Source organism: Garra rufa, chromosome 6, assembly GCF_049309525.1.
Source record: "Garra rufa chromosome 6, GarRuf1.0, whole genome shotgun sequence".
In the NCBI taxonomy this organism is placed as follows: Eukaryota; Metazoa; Chordata; class Actinopteri; order Cypriniformes; family Cyprinidae; genus Garra; species Garra rufa.
Window position 1 is genome coordinate 52182923 of NC_133366.1, and position 20404 is coordinate 52203326.

Consider the following 20404-nt stretch of genomic DNA (forward strand, 5'->3'; position numbering starts at 1 on the left):
ACATAACACAGGGCTGCCAACTCTCACGCATTCAGCGTGAGACTCACGCAATTGACTCTTTTCACACGCTCTCACGCCACACATCCATTTTCTCACGCAGTCAAAAGCACCCTCAGTTAAAACTGTAATAATAAGATATTGGCTAAACAGATTTGGCAAAAGCTCCAGTGCGTATTTGTGTTTGTGCTCTGGAAATCGCCAAAAGACAACGCGTGTTTTCGTAGCGCTGAGCAATGTAGCCAATCACAGACATTTATGTTGATATAGAACGCCTGTGATTGGCTACATTGCGTTCTGAATTCACTCACCTCTAAACGCCAGATTGCACTTGTGGACTCTCACTGTAAATAAGCGGTTCATTGATAATAAAAGGACTTTTGCGATTAACTGAAGCGACACGTTTTTAGTGATTATCAAGGAAGGGCTATTGCGCACTCCAAGGCTACGTATAATACGTTTAGAATTTGAATAAAAGTTTTGTTTTTCGTCCTGCTAACAGCTGTATACCCGGTACAAAAAGCAGAATTTCGGGAGTGATAAATCCCTCATGAATGAAGGATTAATTTTCGAATATGAGAAAAATATAATTTCTCAGAACAGCAGACTACAGAAAAATATTTGAATTTTCGTTTCAAAATATATATTTTTTTAAATGCAGTTGCAATTATTTATAATGGATAAATCTAGGAATTCTTTTACTGCACATAACTTTTTACCACAACAAGAAAAGTTAATAGTTTTGCAGCACTGCAACAGTTATTTTACATTTTATAATAACAACACAGTATGACATTTTTATAAATATATTAAAAAATAACAAATAATTTCACAATGCTGAAGTCAGACCAAATTTTAATAAAACAAACTGCTCATGCGAACGTGTGTAGCACCTGTTTTTAATCATGATTTAAAATGCAGTGTTTAGTTCTAATTTTCAATTTATTATTATTTTTTTAACAGCAAAAACATTTCATTGCCAGAAAAAAAAAATATATATATATATATATATATTTATGGCTGGTAAATTCTCTCAAATCACCCAAAAATTTTGTTTGTATCATGAATAAAATGGCAGATATGGCAAAAAAGTTTTAGGCCCTGCTTGTAAGTGTAGAAATTACAACAAAAGTATTGCAATTCCCCTACTATAGAATAAGAGAAAATAATATACTGGTGAAATACTCATTTTTATTTACTTTACAGAATTGTTTTCCAATATTACTGTCGTTGGAATAATACTATAAAATTATTATTATTATCATTATTCTTTTTTCAAATTATTTTTTATTCTAATTTAGACTGAGACACTATATCACAACTAATAAGAGGATAAAGTCCCCTTTAAACCTCAAGATCAAGTCAATTCACCAGCTTTTTTCTTTGTTTAGTTTTCACACTGAAACTGTATTGGAGCTCTGAATTGTGAACTCTCAAAGTGCACCAGATTGATGAATTTAACTGTAAAATGTTCAAAATTTTCTTACGGGGGAGCATGCCCCCGGACCCCCCTAAAGACACTGCTGTGGGAATTCTCACTCCAAGCTGAACTCAAAAGTTGGCAGCCCTGGATAATGGCATATTTTAACATCTCATTATCAAGGTCAAGACATTTTTACACAGATATTCTCCTGATAACTGGATGCAATACGCTGAATTATAAAGAAAAAAAGAATTCTATTTTTAAATGATTTAATTTAGTCAGTTACCTTTATGCAATTATAAATTGCAAATTCATTTTGTGCAAAGAAAAAAATAACTTATTTAATTAATTGTGTAATTTAACAGTTTTACTTTATTTTATAATATATATAATAGAATTTTAAATTATGTATGTATTGTATTCAATTACATTCATAAAATTACAAATGGCAAATTAATTTTATGTGCAAAAAAAAGATTTAAAAAAAATGAAAGTTAAATTCAATGAATAAAAATTCAAAATAATTAGAATTTTAAATTATTTATCTAATATTTCATTATATTTATAAAATTCTAAATACAAAATAAATTTTATTTGTGCAAAAAAGTGTGTGTGTGTGTATATATGTATATACATTTATTTATTTATTTATTTATTTATTTATTTTGAATATTAATTTAAATAATTGTTTATTTTAAGTTATTTTATTTTAAATTTGAATTTTAAATTAACTGATTTAGTTACGTTTATAAAATTACAAATGCCAAATTCATTTTATGTGTGCATAGAAATTGTTTTATTTATTTATTTTAATTAATTGTTTAATTAATACTAATTGATGTTTTCATATATACATATAAAAAAAATCTATATAACATTTTATTTAAAAAATGTAAATATTAGAATTTGAAATTATTTATTTTATTTATTCTTTATTTTAAATAATAATATTATTATTATTTAGTAGGAGTGTCAATTACAAAAAATATATAAAGGACCAAACTTGCACATAAATAAATATATAAATAAATAAATAGGAAATAAATAAATTAATAAATTAAAAAAAAAATTATATGTAGTGTGCATTAAGAAACAGCAGCCTTACATTTACATTTTGCCGAATACATCCTAATAATTCCCATACCATGTGCAGTATGCATATTTCAAAAATAACCACAGTCTCATGCTTTTTGTGACCCTGGACTACAAAACCATTCATAAGGGCCAGTTTTTTGTAACTGAGATTTATACATCATCATATGGTTTGTTACAATAGAATAATATTTAGAGTATCTGTGATCTGAGGGTCAAAAAAATTGCCTTTAGAGTTGTCCAAATTAAATTCTTGGCAATGCATATTACTAATCACAAATTAAGTTTTGATATTTACAGTAGGAAATTTGCAAAAATCTACATGGAACATGATTTTTGACATAATTTTGATCCATCCAATGTATTTCTGGTTATTGCTACTTCAGACTGGTTTTGTGGTCCAGGGTCACATATATATATATATATATATATATATATCAAACTAAAAATAATTTTCTGCCAGAGATTATTAAATAAATAAATCGTAAATAAACAAATCAAAAAAAGGTTTATGTAGAGCACATATCACTAGATTAAAAAATGGAAAGATAAGAAAAAAAATATATAATAATATTATTTATATATTTATTTAGTGTAGAAAATAAATTAAATAAAAAATTTTGGGGAAAAAAAATAAAGTGCTTTTTTTAAAATATAAATATTGTTATATGAAGGGCCAAAAAAATCTAACTTGACTGGGCTATGGGCCAAAATTTTTTTTGCTTTATATTAATATTTGTTACTTTTTATAAATAAATAAATATTTAATACATGTATAAATATATATTTTTATATAATATATACTTTATTTATTTATGTTTACAATTCTAAATAATATTAATTATATAAGAATTAGAAATGGTAAAAAAAAAATCTAAATTTAAAATAATACATTTTATTTTATTATTGTAGGTTGAAAATCATTATTAGTAACCTGGTTTTGCCACACCAAAAAAAAAAAAAAAAGTGTGGAGTGAGACTGTAGTGACAGACACACATACTGTCCGCTCTAGGCTAAGCAGATTAAGTTGTAGGTCAAATGCAAGGTTGCGTTACCATTTCCGAAAGCAGCGTTGCATTGAGGCTTAATCTGCAGTGTTTGGTGCTGTAATGACCTGCAATACAGCAGGTGCACAGAGATCATGTCCTGTCACGACAGCTCATACCCTTAGATTAAACATCAACAACAAACACACTGAGCACATTTACATGCATCTTACAGCAGGTATGCCTCAGTCATCAATATGAAAAATTATTGAAATGATTTTAATGGTTCATTTTATTGTTAGAGTTCAGAAACTCTTGATTTAGGCCATTTTAATGAGCGTTCTTGCAGCCGGTGAAACCCAGATTATTTGAGTTTTTATAATAAACTTTTAGATTTTTTTTTTTCTTTGTATTGTTGTGCATGCATACTCATGCATTCTATTCATGATTGTTTTTTAAGAGGAAATATCACTAGATAAAAAAAGGGAAAAACCGAGAAAAAAAAAACATGGATAAAGAAAATGTAGAGAAAAGATTTCTTTGCAATGTAGAATGCTGTATAAAATAGCTTTAATCTTTAAGTTTTTTGCACAAAAAAAAAGATATATATTTATTTACTTTTCAGTAATAAGTAATATTTCACTAATATTTATAAATGTTTTTATGAATGAATAAATAAATAAACATGTAACATTTATTTACACTATAAATAAATATGTATTACATGTATAAATATATATTTGGTATAATATATACTTTATTTATATTTATCTTTTTTTAATTTGAAAGAATATTAATTAAATAATAATTAGAAGTTGTAAACTTTATTTAGTTTTATTTAAAATGTAAAATTTGAAAGAAGATTAATTAACTACAAATCCACTAAAAAACTAAAAATTCCACAAAAAAACTTGAACAAAACATTTTTGCACAAATAAAAAATAGATGTATATAATTTTTTAACTTTTCAGTAATAAGCATTATTTCACAGTTATTTCTTTATTTATTTTACACTTTATAAATAAATATTTAATACATGTATAAATATGTATTTTGGTATAATTCTAAAATTTGAAAGAATATGAATTAAATAATAATTACAAGCTATAAAAAACATGTAAAAAAAGAAATTAGCAAATATTAGCAAATTCTTTTTGCCACAAAAAAAAAAAAAAAAAAAATTTTTTGCATTAAACCAAGATATAGTAATGAAAAATGAAGGGGAAATGTTTTTAGTTGTCATGAAAATTGTTGTGGTCCTAATTTTTCTTGATTTCCGTTATGCTAAAAACTATACTTGTTTTGTCTCTGGATTAACTCATTCAGTATAATTGACCAGTGACTGGTTCTGAATTATGATATTAATATCTCCTGTTTTGAATAGTGCCTCTCTGGATTTATTGGAGATCAGTTCCTGTGATATATGACCATAAAATGACCTTTAATTTCCTTTTCCTCCAATGCTGTCTGCTGTTAAATATCCAGTTACTCCTGGAGTCTGCTGTTGAATTCCTTACCTTTTCCTGTTTCTCCTCCTCATGTCCTCTTCTCTCGTGTCAGGATCCACACTGATGCACTGACATGGTTTTGCAGGCTTTCTTAGTCTAAATTTCCACCCAAATGATTGTCCATGTGCGTGTGGATGTTGGGATGGGACAGTAAGTGGAGTTTGGGGTGCTGTAGGTTGAGACGTTTAACTTAATCCCTGTGGAGAGGTCAGGTTTCTCTGCTTGGATCAGGCCAATGATCTGTTGTCATGATTTGTGGTCAGTTGTAAGTAATCTCAAGGATCTTCAGCATACCACAACTGACCTTTGATTGGTTCCTTTTCCTTAAATCTTCAGATTTGTTCACTAATGACCTGTAATTCACTCCAAAAAAACTGAAGTATGTTTTTGCAGCTGCATCAATATGAACAGCTCTAGCTTTGGAGGCTCCAGTGTTGGTTGTATTTTTTTATGTTGTGTTGAACTATGCAAACACCTTTTCTAGGCTTGCAATAATTGTTGGTGTGTTCATGCAGTGGGTTTATACTACTGCTGCATACTGGTGTCATTTAGTATAACTGAAGATAACTATATCTAAAAATATTTCTAAGCTAGTCTAATGGAAATAATGCTGCGTGAGTTTGAAATTTATATACTAGCATTTAATAAAGTATTTTTAATTTTTATCTATTTACTTTATTTTTTATAGCTCTTCTGTGTTTTTTTTTTATTAGGGTATTTTTTTTATATTTCTGTCTAGCTGTATTTTTTAACTGCAGCTGTAATGAATTAATTACTGTTCATGTTTTAAACGGCAAGTTTTCCTTCTGTAATTTTATTTATATATTATTTGGATTGCATTTAATTATTTATTTTTTATTTATTTGTTTTTATTTTTGTAATTTTAGCACTTATTTCAGTTAGTTGTGAATTTTATTATGGGTCATTCTTGTTTTTATTAGTTTTTTGTTGTTTTTTTGTATTTCCATCAAGCTGTAATTTTATAAGCTTTCGTTTTTAGTAATTTTAGCACTATTTCAGTTAGTTGTTAAGGCAACATTTCTAGTTTTCATTATTTTTTAAATTATTTTATTTTATATTTTATTTTAAACTGTTTCAATTTATATATTTTTTATTATAGCTTGCTTTAATTTAGTTTTAATTTATTTATTTGTTTATGTATGTATGTATTTATTATTTTTTTATTTTAATTTTGGTTTAAGGTTTAGGCATTTTATTAGCTCTTTTGTGTTTTTGTTAGTTTTTTTATATTTCTATCAATCTCTATTTTTTAACTTTAGCTGTAATTAATTACTGTTAATTTTTTTTTTCGTTTTCTTTTAATTTGAAGTTTTCCTTCTGTAATTTTATTTATTTATTATTTGGATTGTATTTAATTAATTATTTATATTTATTTGTTTTTATTTATTTATGTTTAGTAATTTTAGTACTTATTTCAGTTAGTTATGAAGGCAATACTCATTTTAAAGTTTTCTTTCTTCAACTTCAACATTTATTAATATAGCACATTTAAATGCAACGTTGTAATGTTCTAACATTTATCATTTATTTTATTTCAGCATGGTTTCATTTTTATTATTATTATTTTAAATTTCTATCTAGCTTTAATGTATTATTATTTTAGTTTAGTCATTTTTAGTTTGTAACTTATTTCAGTGCCAATGCCACATTTATTTATTTCTGCCATTTCCAAAAACTTAGAACAGCCAAACATAATTCACAATATCCTTAAAATATTAAAAAGTAAATAAAGAAATATGAACATAAATGCATGCAAACATAAAAAAATAATAGAAATTGATAGATGCACAGATGCACCGAAAAATTATTTTTACTTCTCTAAATATTTTTGCTTCTACCCACATTAAAGGTCATTTTTAATCATTAGAAACCAATGATGAACCCTTTAAAATAACACTAAAATATGATTAAAATTACCATTGTACGACTTCATATTTTAAGAGCCAGAAGCTACGCTCCTTTGCTGGTATCTCATACGTCCTACAGTATTTTGATAATGATGAGTCCATAATGCGTGATTACCCATGGGGCTTTTCCGTGTCTAATCCACTATCTCCACTTTAGTTGAGAGCGTGACTTGCTGTGTTTTTCATTAGTTTTCATTTGTGCCTGACATGATTAACATAACCTCAGAGACTCGTCTATGTGCTCTGCATTTTAATGATCTGACCGTGGCTTTTAATAACGCCTGGGCTTCAAATCTAATCATACGCCGCTCGTCCAGACACACACCCGTCACACACTGAACACTGTGTCACATCCTATTAGGACTTTCCTCATTACCATCATACCCAAACTCTGCTTCACAGAGCGGCTGTTAGTGGACGACAACTGAGAAAATATATCTTGATATTTTTAGCTGTTTGTGAGTTTGGCTTCATCACTGGTGCTTCAGCGTCATTAGATTCTCTCGGCTGTAGTTTGAAATGTTCCTGCTCCATCATTCTGCCTCATTTACCCCAATTTACTCAGTCAAGATGGCTGAAATTTTGACCAGTGTTATTTTCTTGGTGGAGTAGAGCTCAGGTGTTTATGTTGGATTTCACTAATGGTGTTTGTCTGGTCATTAGTTCAGTCATGTTTGATATTATTAATGTACTTTCTACATAAACAGTTTGATGTGCATTTTCTGGGTGATTCCACACAGGCTAATATGGCTAACAGTCAAGCAGCCACATAGAAACACCTGTGCAACCACTCCTTAGTAACTCATAGCAACCTGGCCAACACATGTTCTTGCAACCATTAAACACATGCCAACCACAGTGGGAATGGACTAACAACCACTCAGACTGCAATAACGGTTACATAGCAACACCATGGCAACCAAATAAAACCGTAGCAACCACCCAGACTGCATTAACAGTTGCATAGCAACACCCTGGCAACCAAACAATACCAAGAAACCACTAAATCAAACAGCAACTACCCAGACTGTATTAACAGTTGCACAGCAACACACTGGCAACCAAATAAAGCCGTAGCAACCACCCAGACTGCATTAACTGTTGCAAAGCAACACCCTGGCAACCAAACAATACCCTAGCAACCACTAAATCGAACAGCAACCACCCAGACTGCATCAACTGTTGCATAGCAACACCCTGGCAACCAAACAATACCCTAACAATCACTAAAACAGCAACCACCCAGACGTCATTAACAGTTGCATAGCAACACCCTGGCAACCAAAATACCTTAGCAACCACCCACACTCCCTAGCAACCACTAAAACACATAGCAACTACTTTGGCAATAGACTAACAACCACCCAGATTGCATTACAGTTGTATAGTAACAACCTGGCAACAAATACCTTAGCAACCACAAAAAACACATAACAATTACACTGGCAATTGACTGGCAATGCACCACTCAGACTGCATTAACAGTTGCATAGCAACACCCTGGGAACCAAACTATACCCTATCAAATAGCAACCACCCAGACTGCATCAACAGTTGCATAGCTATACACTAGCAACCATTAAATCAAACAGCAACCACCCAGAGTGCATTAACAGTTGCATAGCAACACACTGACAACCAAACACTACCCTAGCAACCACACAGACTGCATTAACAGTTGCATAGCAACACCCTGGCAACTAAACAATACTCTTGCAACCACTAAAACACATAGCAACCATCTGGACCGCATTAACAGTTGCATAGCAACATCCTGGTGACCAAACAATACCCTAGCAACCACCCACACTCTGTAGCAACTACACTGGCAATGGGCTAACAACCACTCAGACTGCATTAACAGTGCCATAGCAAAACCCAGGCCAACCAAAAACACCCTAACAACCACTAAAACGGATAGCAACCACTTAGACTGTATTAACAGTTGCATAGCAACACCCTGGCAACAAAACAATACCCTAGCAACCACCCAGAGTGAATTAACAGTTCCATAGCAACACCCTGGCAACAAAACAATACCCTAGCAACCACCCAGACTAAATTAACAGTTGCATAGCAACACCCTGGCAACCAAACTATACCCTTGCAACCACTTAGACTGTATTAACAGTTGCATAGCAACACCCTGGCAACAAAACAATACCCTAGCAACCACCCAGACTAAATTAACAGTTGCATAGCAACACCCTGGCAACCAAACTATACCCTTGCAACCACTTAGACTGTATTAACAGTTGCATAGCAACACCCTGGCAACAAAACAATACCCTAGCAACCACCCAGACTAAATTAACAGTTGCATAGCAACACCCTGGCAACCAAACTATACCCTTGCAACCACTTAGACTGTATTAACAGTTGCATAGCAACACCCAGGCAACCAAACTATACCCTTGCAACCACTTAGACTGTATTAACAGTTGCATAGCAACACCCTGGCAACAAAACAATACCCTAGCAACCACCCAGAGTGAATTAACAGTTCCATAGCAACACCCTGGCAACAAAACAATACCCTAGCAACCACCCAGACTAAATTAACAGTTGCATAGCAACACCCAGGCAACCAAACTATACCCTTGCAACCACTTAGCTCAGACTAACAATCATTCCAAAAACCAAAACACTTTAGCAACCCCTTAGAACAACGTAGCAGTTGCATAGCAACAACTGGAAATGACTAGGAACACCCTAGCAACTGCACAGCAGTTTAACAACTGCTCAGTTGCCCATAGCAACACCTGGCATCCATACAGAACACACTAGCATATCATGGTCGAAAACATTTTTTTATTTCGTTTTAAATCTAGAAATGCATACGTGTGTGTTAGGTGATCTTGGATATTAAATTCTAGGCCTGTTTTTCAGTTCGGACACAAACTCTGTCTTTCAGTAAAGTTCTGGCAGTGGCAATCACAAGATTGAATGTTTTTCTCTCTTTGAGTGTCAGATCTTGCGCGTCCCGTGAGATTTGAGTGCTGGTGGAATAAAAGATCGCCGCAGGAGAAGAGCTCTTTCAGCGGTGGATGAATGGATGATTGTTGTGGTGCTGCCATATGCTGCCAGCAACCCAGAGCCTGCTAACCAGATCCTCAGAAAGGCCTTCAGTGAGGGCCAGAGCTTGTGTGATTCTGCTCTTCAAGAGCTGCCACAGATCAGGGTGATTTCTGAAAGCTGATGAATGCAGCTCTGTCACGATGATACGTCAGCAGCTCATGAATGTCCAATGCAAAACGCTTTTTACTTTTACCTGCAGAGCAGCACTTGTGTGTCTTTATCTATGTAAATTTTTAAGCATTTCATGCATATCTAGCCAAAAGGATTTAATTTTTTAGTGAATAAGATGCTTTATTTTAGGCATCCAGTTTGTTGCTCTTAACCTTTGTATCTGATGGACTTCAAATGCATCCTTCATCTTTAAAATGATCAACACATGAAACATGAATTAAATGTGATCCTTCCTTCTGTTTCTGGCCATGAGTGAATCTGTGTGGATCTGTGTCCTATTTCTGCAAGTTCTCATCATGAATCTGGATCCATTGTCAGGCTGTTGCTGTATTCGGATCTTTCCTTCTCAAGCTGAGCGGAATTTCAATGAGAGCGTGTCTGACTCCCGCTGACTGGAATTCTGTCCTGCCAAGATTAATGGTTGGATTACATTTTATGTTCATTTGGTGACTTATTTTGTTTCTCGAGGAAGATACAATTTACATTCCTGTGTGCATTTTTCTTTGTTGGACAGCGCACATTTTGTCTTTTTATGGCCTTTTTGCAGTTTTGGTGCCTAAACTGTATGAAGGTTGTTATAGCTAACTAAAACAAAAACTACAACTAAAACAAATAAACATGTAACTTAGTTACATAAAAAAATATATATAAATCTATAGATTTATCTTTTATATATATAAAAGATTTTCTCTCTCTCTCTCTCTCTCTCTCTCTCTCTCTCTCTCTCTCTCTCTCTCTCTCTCTCTCTCTCTATATATATATATATATATATATATATATATATATATATATATATAATCTAAAATATTAAAATGCCATATAATACATAAAAGATGTCATCTAATGTATAAAAAAGAAAAAGGTAAGAGAAATGGGGGGAAAATTAATAACAAAAATGACAAAAACACTACAAAGTGACTAAAACTTTAAATATATAGTAAAATTAAGTACAATTAAAATATATATTTAAAAAACTTAAATATAATCTAATATATAAGAATGTCATATATAAAAGTTGTCATGTAATGTATAAAAATTAATAAAAAAAGAGAAATGGAAAAAAAGTTTTTTTTTAAAACGAAAAAACAAAAACAAAAATGACAAACACTACAAAATTACTAAAAGTAAAATTAAAACATACCAGTATATTAAGTAAAATGATTAAGTAAAATACAATTTTGTAATTCAAAATATAATATAAAAGCTGTCATCTAATAAATAAAAAATAATATTAATTAATAGAAAAGCATTTTTTAAAATAAATAACAAAAACACTAACTAAAAACTAAGTAAATGTAAAACAAATTTAAAATATGCATCTAATTTAAAATATAAAACAAAGAGATTTCTTACTTGAAATAAACAAAATACACTACTATAAAGAAATACTAATATGCTAAGAAATAAAATAAATAAAAAATATAATTTACAACAAAATTTCTAAAACTTTTACTAGTGAAAATAAAAACACAAAATATTTAAAAAGAAATCTAATTCAAAATATCAACATCAAATGCTAAAATATTGAAAACTAAAATAAATAAAACAAAAAAATAATAACAATTACAAAAACAAAGTACAATTAATAAAAGTAAAATTAAAGTGAAAACTAAATAATTCTAAATCTTAACAGAATATATAATATTATATAATTGATGCTGAAATTTAATGACACATGTCAAAAATGTCAGTTACTCCTAACCAGAAAACTGACTCGTTTTTGCAAGTATTGCATTGCATTGCATTGTGGGTAACGGTGTTTAAATTTGCTGTACACTGTAAGTCCATTATAAGTAAGTGGCCACTATATGGCCGGTGCATTCTGTAGTAAACTCATTATGATTCTCGCAAATGCTTTGTAAAAATGCATCTACCCAACAATAGCGCAGCTAAAGGAGTCCAGTTGTGTTGAGCTATAAATATTGTGTTTACTGGAGCCAGATGTGTTGGGATGAAGGTCGGCGGTAATGAGCAGCTGTTGAAACGGAGGAGGAATTTCCGTCTCTGAATCTCTCGTTCAGTCAGATAACGTTCTGAGATTTAATTGCATTGCAGCAGAAGAACAGCGAGGTTCTGAGTGTGGGACACAAACATCTGGATCCAATGAAAGCAACACGTGGAAGCCCAGAAAGGGAAGGACGCAGCTACTGTACCACATCCACCGAGGCTTCCCATAATGCCTTGGTCTTGCTCTTTGTTTTCTGCTTCTGCTGATAAACCCTGGACCGGAGCCAGTCCTGTGCTTCTTTAGTGCTGAGACAGACAAGACTCTTTTAGTATCACTCAGACGCACAAAGGTTTTCATTCAGCTTTAGATGTTTAATGCAATTTTGTTGTTAACTTCAGCATCTTGAAGTATACTTGCGCCAACCACAGACGAATGTCTCACGTCGCAGGCATGTCTGGATTCATTTACGGCTGGCTGCTCCTTCCCACATTTTACAATAGAGAGGAATTAGGACACATCCTGACTGCACAGCTGTCTGAGGCTAAATCAGGATTTATCACCTACAGCGTTAGCGTTCAGTGGTTTTCATTTGGTTGAATCACTGAGTGTTTCTTCAGCTTTTGGCACTTAGGTGTTTGTGTTTGAAGTCAGTGTGAAGTCGAGTTCACAACTATCACAACTTAAGCTAATTGTTTTTTAACACTAGTGTATATTTAATAGTGTTTTAATTAGTACTGTTCAAAAGTTTTACTGTATTTGAAAGAACATTTGATTAAAAATAGAGCAAAAACTGGTAAAATTGTGAAATATTATTACAGTTAAGAATAACCGTTTTCTATGTGAATATATTGTAAAATGTAATTTATTTCTGTGATCAAAGCTGAATTTTCAGCATCATTACCCAGTCCAAAGTCACATGATTTTTCAGAATCATTCCAATATGCTGCTTAAACATTTCTGATTATTATCAATGTTGAAAATAATTGTGCTGTCTAATGTTTTTATGGAAACCGTCATACATTTTATTTTTTTTAAGGATTCGTTGATGAATAGGAAGTTTAAAAGAACAGCATTTATTTGAAATGTAAGTCTTTTGTAACATTATAAATGTCTCTACTGTCACTTTTGATCAGTTTAATGCATCCTTGATGAATAAAAATACTGAAAACCATACTGATGATAGTAAAATCTTAAACTTTCATACTGAACATTAGGGTATAATGATTTATTTTCTGTATTTTACAAAAGCACATTGTTTTGTGATACTTTTGTCATTTAAGTACAAATATTTTTTTCCAGTTTATATTTATACTTATTTCTGAAGTGCTTTTTAAACTTTAACCTTTTATTTATATAATCATATTTTTATATTTATATATTTTTTATACTTTGAAGTAGCTTCTATTTTTTACGTTTTTATTTTTTAGTATAAAAATGACAAGTCTAGTGATTTCATGATTTCATAAATCATTTTTATATTATTTTTTGTGATTTTTGTTATACTTTTGTCATTTTTATTTCTTTTTAAAAATAGTACTGTTATATTTATTTAGTTCTTTTTGAACTCAGCTACAACATTTTATTTTAGCTAGCTTTTCATCTAATATTAATATTTTTTTCATTTCAGCTTCAGCAACTTTTTCAGCAATATTTTTTTAAGTTTAAAAGTAGACATTTATCTATACATATATTTCTCATGTCTGTGAGGCAAGTATTCATTTTTAAGATTTTCAAGATTTAGGTTGTTTTATTTACGTGTCTGTGCAGAGAAGTGACAGAGATCGAAACGGCAGAGAACGCACCTTGTTTATTTTCTGTATTTTACAAAAGTACATTGTTTTGTTGTTATCATGACTATACACATAAAAGTAGACCCTTTGCAGTTTCAAACAATGCCTTTTATACAATAAACAATTATACTTTTATATATATATTTATTTATTTCTGTTTTAGTACTTTTTGAGCTTTAACCTTTTATATAATCATATTTTTATAATATATTTGTATATTAATATTTTAAAGTAGCTTCTATTTTTTACATTTTTATTTTTTACTATAAAAATTACATAAAACCTAGTTTTCATGATTTCATTAATCAATTACATTTTTTTGGTGATTTTTGTTACTTCTGTCATTTTTATTTCTTTTTAAAATATTCCTGTTTGTTTCAGCTTCAGCAACATTTTCACCATTCGTTTATATTTAAAAGTAGCCATTTAAAGCTTTCTATACATATATTTATCATGTCTGTGAGGCAAGTATTCACAGCGATTTAGGTTGATTAAATCCGAGATCGAGACAGAGACGGCAGGGAGCACACCTGTTTATTTTCTGTATTTTACAAAAGCACATTGTTTTGTTGCTGTTATGACTACACACAAATAAAAGTAGACCCTTTGCAGTTTCGAACAATACCTTATACCTGTACGATCAAAAATTTTGTATCTTTTGTTCTTTTCGCGGTCAACAAGAAAATACAAGACAGACCACACCAAACAGAAGAGAGAAACTTACACCAGTTAAAATCAGCTTCAGAATGTGTAAATGACAGCATTTTCCATTTTTGGGATGAACTCTCACTTTAAGAATGTTGTTTAGTTTTATACTGGCTCCCTTCTGGCACAAAGGCGTTTGTGTTTAAAGTCAGCGTATTTTTGCTCTGGTCTTCATCCTTATCTCAGCTTGTGTTTCAAAGCAAACACATCATGCTGGTCTGGGATCTCGCATGACATCAGCTGTTTACACTAGAGGTCAGATTCCCATCGACCCCTGTGTGACCTGCTTGGTTCCCGTCAAGCATCGGCCCGCAGCTGCAGCGAGCGACTGTAAGTTGGTGGTGTCGCCGCTGCCAGCGCTCTTCGGTGTTGGCAGCAGGTGGAGGGTGTTGGGTTTGGCGGCTCTCCCGGTTCCCCCTGCGGCTCCAGGGCTTGTGTGTTTGTACCGCGGTAAACAGCTGGTAGCCGGTGGGTTTGTGGAGCTCAGCTGCTGCGGGAAAAGCAAAACAAGATGCTGAGAGAAAATATCCTCTGTGAACCTCTTTAGCATGAATTGCAACTTTTATTTTTATTTTGTGTGGCTTTTAAACTGCCCTTTTATGTGGTTTTTGACACGAAACACATTCAGTTTAGCATTGCAGCACTGTTTTAATACTGCCGTCGTGTCCTGTTGGGAGAATTTTGCTTGTGAATTTGATGACGTTGTATAAAATGGATCCAGTGGGGATTTTGTACTTCCTGCTCTGTTTTTAGCACTAGTGTAATCTCGCTTGACCAAACTTTTTGGCTATCAGCGTAAAATCTAGTCAGTGGTGCAGCTTATTTCCATTTAGATCGAAAAGTTAAGTGACCGACCACAACTTATTTAGTTTTTGTGTAATTTAGAGTGAAAAAGAAAGAAATCTAGTTTATATTTTGTTTTCATTTAATTGAATTTAGTTTTCATTATTCATTTTATTATTAATGATCAATTTTAATGTTATATTTTTAATGTCATATTTAGTACTTTTTATTAATATTTCTATTTAGCTTTAATTAATATTTATTACAGTTTTAGTATTGTGGATCCTAAACCTATTTTTATATATATATATACAATTATATATTGCATTTTATATTTCAATTAATATATTTTATTTTTATTTTTATCATTTTAAATTTAATTTATTTAGTCTTCATAATTCATTTCATTATTAATGATACATTTTTATTGTAGTTTATGTACTTCTGTTATGTACTTTTGCTATTTTTAACTACAGTTTTAGTATTTTTGAACAAAAACATTTTTTTTTATTTTTTATTAAATTAATTTATTTAGTGCTCATAAGTAATTTAATTATGAATGATAAATTGTATTTTAGTTTTACTCTGTCATTTTTTATTTAAATATTCATATTTAGCTATATTTTATATTTATTTAGTACTTTTTTAACTCAACTGCAACTAATTTTATTTTAGCTAGCTTTTCATCAAATATTTTTATTTTTTTCACTTTCAGCAATGAATTTTTTTTAAATTAATTTTATTAATTTTAGTTAACAATTTTTTTTGTTCTTTTGTCATATTTATTGCTTAACTTATTACAGTTAAACCTATTTTATTATATATTTCATCATATATCTATATTCATATAATTTTGTATTATTTTTAGATTTTTTAATTTAATTTAGTTTTCATAATTAATTTCATTTATTAATTTTCAATTTTTATTTTAGTCATTTAATTGAATTTGTTTTAGTGATTTTTATTATGTACTTTTGTCATTTTATTTTTTAATATTCCTATTTATTTAGTACTTTTCGAGTTTAGCTGCAACTTTGCGTCTAATATTAATATTTTTTAATTCATTTCTGCTTCAGCAACGAAAATTATTTTAATTAATTTTAGTTAACAATAACAATGGTTGACCGGGAATGGTTTTGAGCACTTAAAATATCAAAATATGTAATATTGATATGAATAATAAACATAATGCATAAACAGCATTTAGTGATTTTAAAGAAATACAGATTTCCTTGCACCTTTTGATTCTGTGACATTTCATTCTGATAAGATCTGCTTTATTTTTTGAGCTCAGTCATCATCTCTTATCACACATGCAAACTGCAGCGTAACATTGCACTAAATCTGACATGTAAACAGTGTTTGATGTGGTCCTGCGAGACTCGGGGAGTGGTTGTCCTGCCGTTACTGTAAACATGCACACAGCTCCGCTCCAGAAAGACAGATATATCGGCTCATTTATCCGCCCTAATGGAGCTTCTCCATATATTAAATGAACGCCTGCCTCCCAAAATCAGCTGGAGCATTAACCTCAGCTTGCCCTCGTGTGTTTTACTGGACGTGAGTTGGCAGACTTGGGACGTTTTGGTTGGCAGGAGCGTGAGGTGATGAAATCCAGATAAGTATTAAAGAGCTGTGGTGTGTTTGCTCAGGTTCGCTGAGGTTTAACTTCTTCCTGGATTGCGCTCACTGCTGAACAATCAGACCTACAGCGCTTCTGAACATCTGAAATCGTTCACGGGTCCCACGAAGTAAAGGAAACGTCTAAAATGACTGTGCTTTTTTCATTTCAAATATGAAAAGGTGTATGTTTTTATTATAGTGATGGACTGAAATCATTTTTATCTATATTATTATTATTATTTAATATTTCTTAGATGATTATATTATTATAATGTGCTATTAATATTATATTTAAATTTTTAATAAAAACAATAATTATGTTTTTTTTTTACTTATGTAATATGATTGAAATTATTAATATGTAGAATGTGAAGCTAAACTATTATTATTATTATTATTATTATTATTATTATTATTTATAATATTTATTTGTATTATTAGTATTCGTAATTAACAAATAATAATAATTATAATTATTGGCCATTTTGTCACATTTTTAAAATGTATGATTTACAAAAAAAAAATTCAAATGATAATCTTTTTAATGATATAATTGTTTTTTCTCCAATTCATATTTATTCAGTAGGTGCAATAAAAAGTTAAAATTAAAAAATTCTATTCATGAGATTCATTCAGACATAAATGACTTAATGAATGTAATATAATACAGTGCATATATTGCATATATAGTTGTTGTTTTTCTGTCTTGTTATCGAGTTTATGGTCTTTTCATGTTTACATATGGTCTTTTTATTGTTTACAAAATGTTTCACAGACTTATTTTTGCTGTTGAAACATGTTCATTTTCGGTTGCTGAGTATTTTCGGGTGCATCAGTACTTTCCTCTTGTGAATTCTATATGAAAAATCCCATTAGGATCTTTTTGCAATTGTTGCAACTTAAAGCAGAAATTCCAGTAGAAATGCCCTTTTCTTTATTATTGGTTTTGGCTGTAAGCGTGGTGTGTGTCGTAAGGTCTGTAAAGTCAGCTGTGCTGCATGTGGCAGTCTGTGTGTGTGTTTATGTAGCCTGGTTTTAACAGTTAGCTCATGGGTCACGACGGCAAGTGTTTTAAAACCCTTGTGAAATCGATGGCCAATTAGGAGCGAGTTTGTTTGAATGACAAACTCTCAGCTGCTGTCTTTAGTGTTTACTGTAATTCTAGATGTCACTGAAGTCTTTGATCCTGCCGCAGCGTCAATAGAGACTGAGATGTTGATGTTGAAGTCGGAATGAAGTGACATTTGCAACCTGATTCGTTTGGAATTTCTTTAAACGTGATTCTACAGTGTATGAATAAATGCTTGCATGTGTCTACCATCAGATGAGCTCCTGTAAATAAAATGTTCATGATTTTCATCTCTGTTTTACAGCAACGGGCTTCAGGGAAGGCGCTGTTTGACCTGGTTTGTGCTCATCTGAACCTCATCGAGGGCGATTACTTCGGTTTGGAGTTTCAAGACCAGCGTAAAATGATCGTGAGCAACACTTTATTTGTAATTCTGATGTCAGTATGTGAAACATGAGCTCACTCAATGAACAGTATTCATGTGCTAAGGTTGTGGCTCTGTACCAAACTCTAGTGAGCTGCCTACCTAGACTGCATTTATAGGGAACATAAACATGCTACACTAGAAATAAAACTAGATTTTTATTTTTTTTTGGATAGGCCAGTCCTGATAAGTTTGGGTTCTCTTTATTTTATTTTATTTTATTTTATTTTATTTTATTTTATTTTATTTTATTTTATTTTATTTATTTTTATTTTTTATTGAATTTTATATTATAGTATATTATATTATATTATATTATATTATATTATATTATATTATATTATATTATATTATATTATATTGAATTTTTATTTTATTTTATTTTATTTTATTGAATGTTATACTTTATTTTATTGAATTTAATTACATTTTTTTATTTTATTGAATTGAATGTCATTCTTTATTTTATTGAATTTAATTGATTTGAATTTTATTTTATTTTATTTTATTTTATTTTTCATTGAATTTAATTTTATTCTATTTAATTCAAATTTTATTTTATTATTTTTTTATTGTATTGAATTGAATTTTTATATGATTATAAATTTTATATTATTTTATGGAATTGCATTGAATTTTATTTTATGTTATTGAAGTACATTTTATTGTATTTTTCATTTTATTTTATTGATTTTATTTTTATTTTATTTTATTGAATTGAAGTGAATAGAATTTTATTGATTTTTTACTTTATTTTGTAATTTTATTTTATTTTATTGATTTTTATTTATTTTATTGAATTGAACTGAATAGAATTTTATTTTTTAATATATAATATAAATTATATAAATATATTATTATTATTACTATTATTATTATTTAATTTTTATTATTAAAGCAGTAGCACTGCTGCATTAATAAATAATGTCTGACATTGTATTTGTTTGTCTTTCCTCTCAGGTGTGGTTGGATCTGCTGAAGCCGATTCTAAAGCAAATCAGACGTACGTATGCAAGTATCTCTCATAGGAGTTGATATGGTGAACATGAACATCTTTATGCATCATGTTTGTGTGTCTGCAGGACCCAAGAACACCATCCTGCGCTTTGTGGTGAAGTTCTTCCCTCCTGATCACACGCTGCTTCTAGAAGAGCTCACCAGGTGCCTGTTTGTCTTATTCATATATATGTAATCTTCACGTTAGAGTAATAATAATAGAGTATGTAGTCAAATGAGATGAAGTACCATTTATTTGTGAAAATAATTAAAATGAAAAATGTTTCAAAATATAAAAAAAAAATTAAAAATGCATAAAATAAATAAAGAATAAATTCTGCATGAATTAAAGCCTTACATTAATTCTTACTATACTTTAAGCAAAATAATATTTAAAAAATGTAATCAAGTGTTATCATTTATTTATAAATAATCTTCAAGGTGCAAATAAAGAAAAAAAATAGAGGAGACATTTTCATTTGTCAAATATTTTACTTAATTAAAAAGTTAATGAATTAATAAGAAAATTCATGTTAAATTGATTTTACAATCAAATTTCCAGCAATTGCATACCTAAAAAAGTGAATAATAATAATAATAAAAACATACCGCTAACATAAAATTTTACTGTGATATAAACCTGTAATATTTTGTCAGACTTTTTTTAAAATTGAGATTTATAATAAAATTAAATAAATAAATAAGCTTTCCGTTGATTTATGGTTTGTATATATATTTGAAAATCTCAGAGTGCAAAAAACAAAGAAAATTGCCTTTAAATTTGTCCAAATGAAGTTTTTTAGCAATGCATATTACTAATCAAACATTAAGTTTTGACATATTTACGATAAAAAAATTACAAAATATCTTCATGGAACATGA

The 20404-nt window shown here is 30.0% G+C and overlaps 1 protein-coding gene across 1 annotated transcript in view; it reads left to right on the forward strand.

Moving 5' to 3' along the window:
- The window catches only part of farp1 (FERM, RhoGEF (ARHGEF) and pleckstrin domain protein 1 (chondrocyte-derived)), an 82841-nt gene that overhangs the window by 19222 nt on the left and 43215 nt on the right, over positions 1 to 20404 (forward strand). Inside the window, exons 3-5 of the mRNA XM_073842329.1 lie at positions 18407 to 18511; positions 19487 to 19529; positions 19609 to 19687. Coding sequence (XP_073698430.1) covers positions 18407 to 18511; positions 19487 to 19529; positions 19609 to 19687 — 227 coding nt within the window. The remainder of the gene's footprint in view (positions 1 to 18406; positions 18512 to 19486; positions 19530 to 19608; positions 19688 to 20404) is intronic.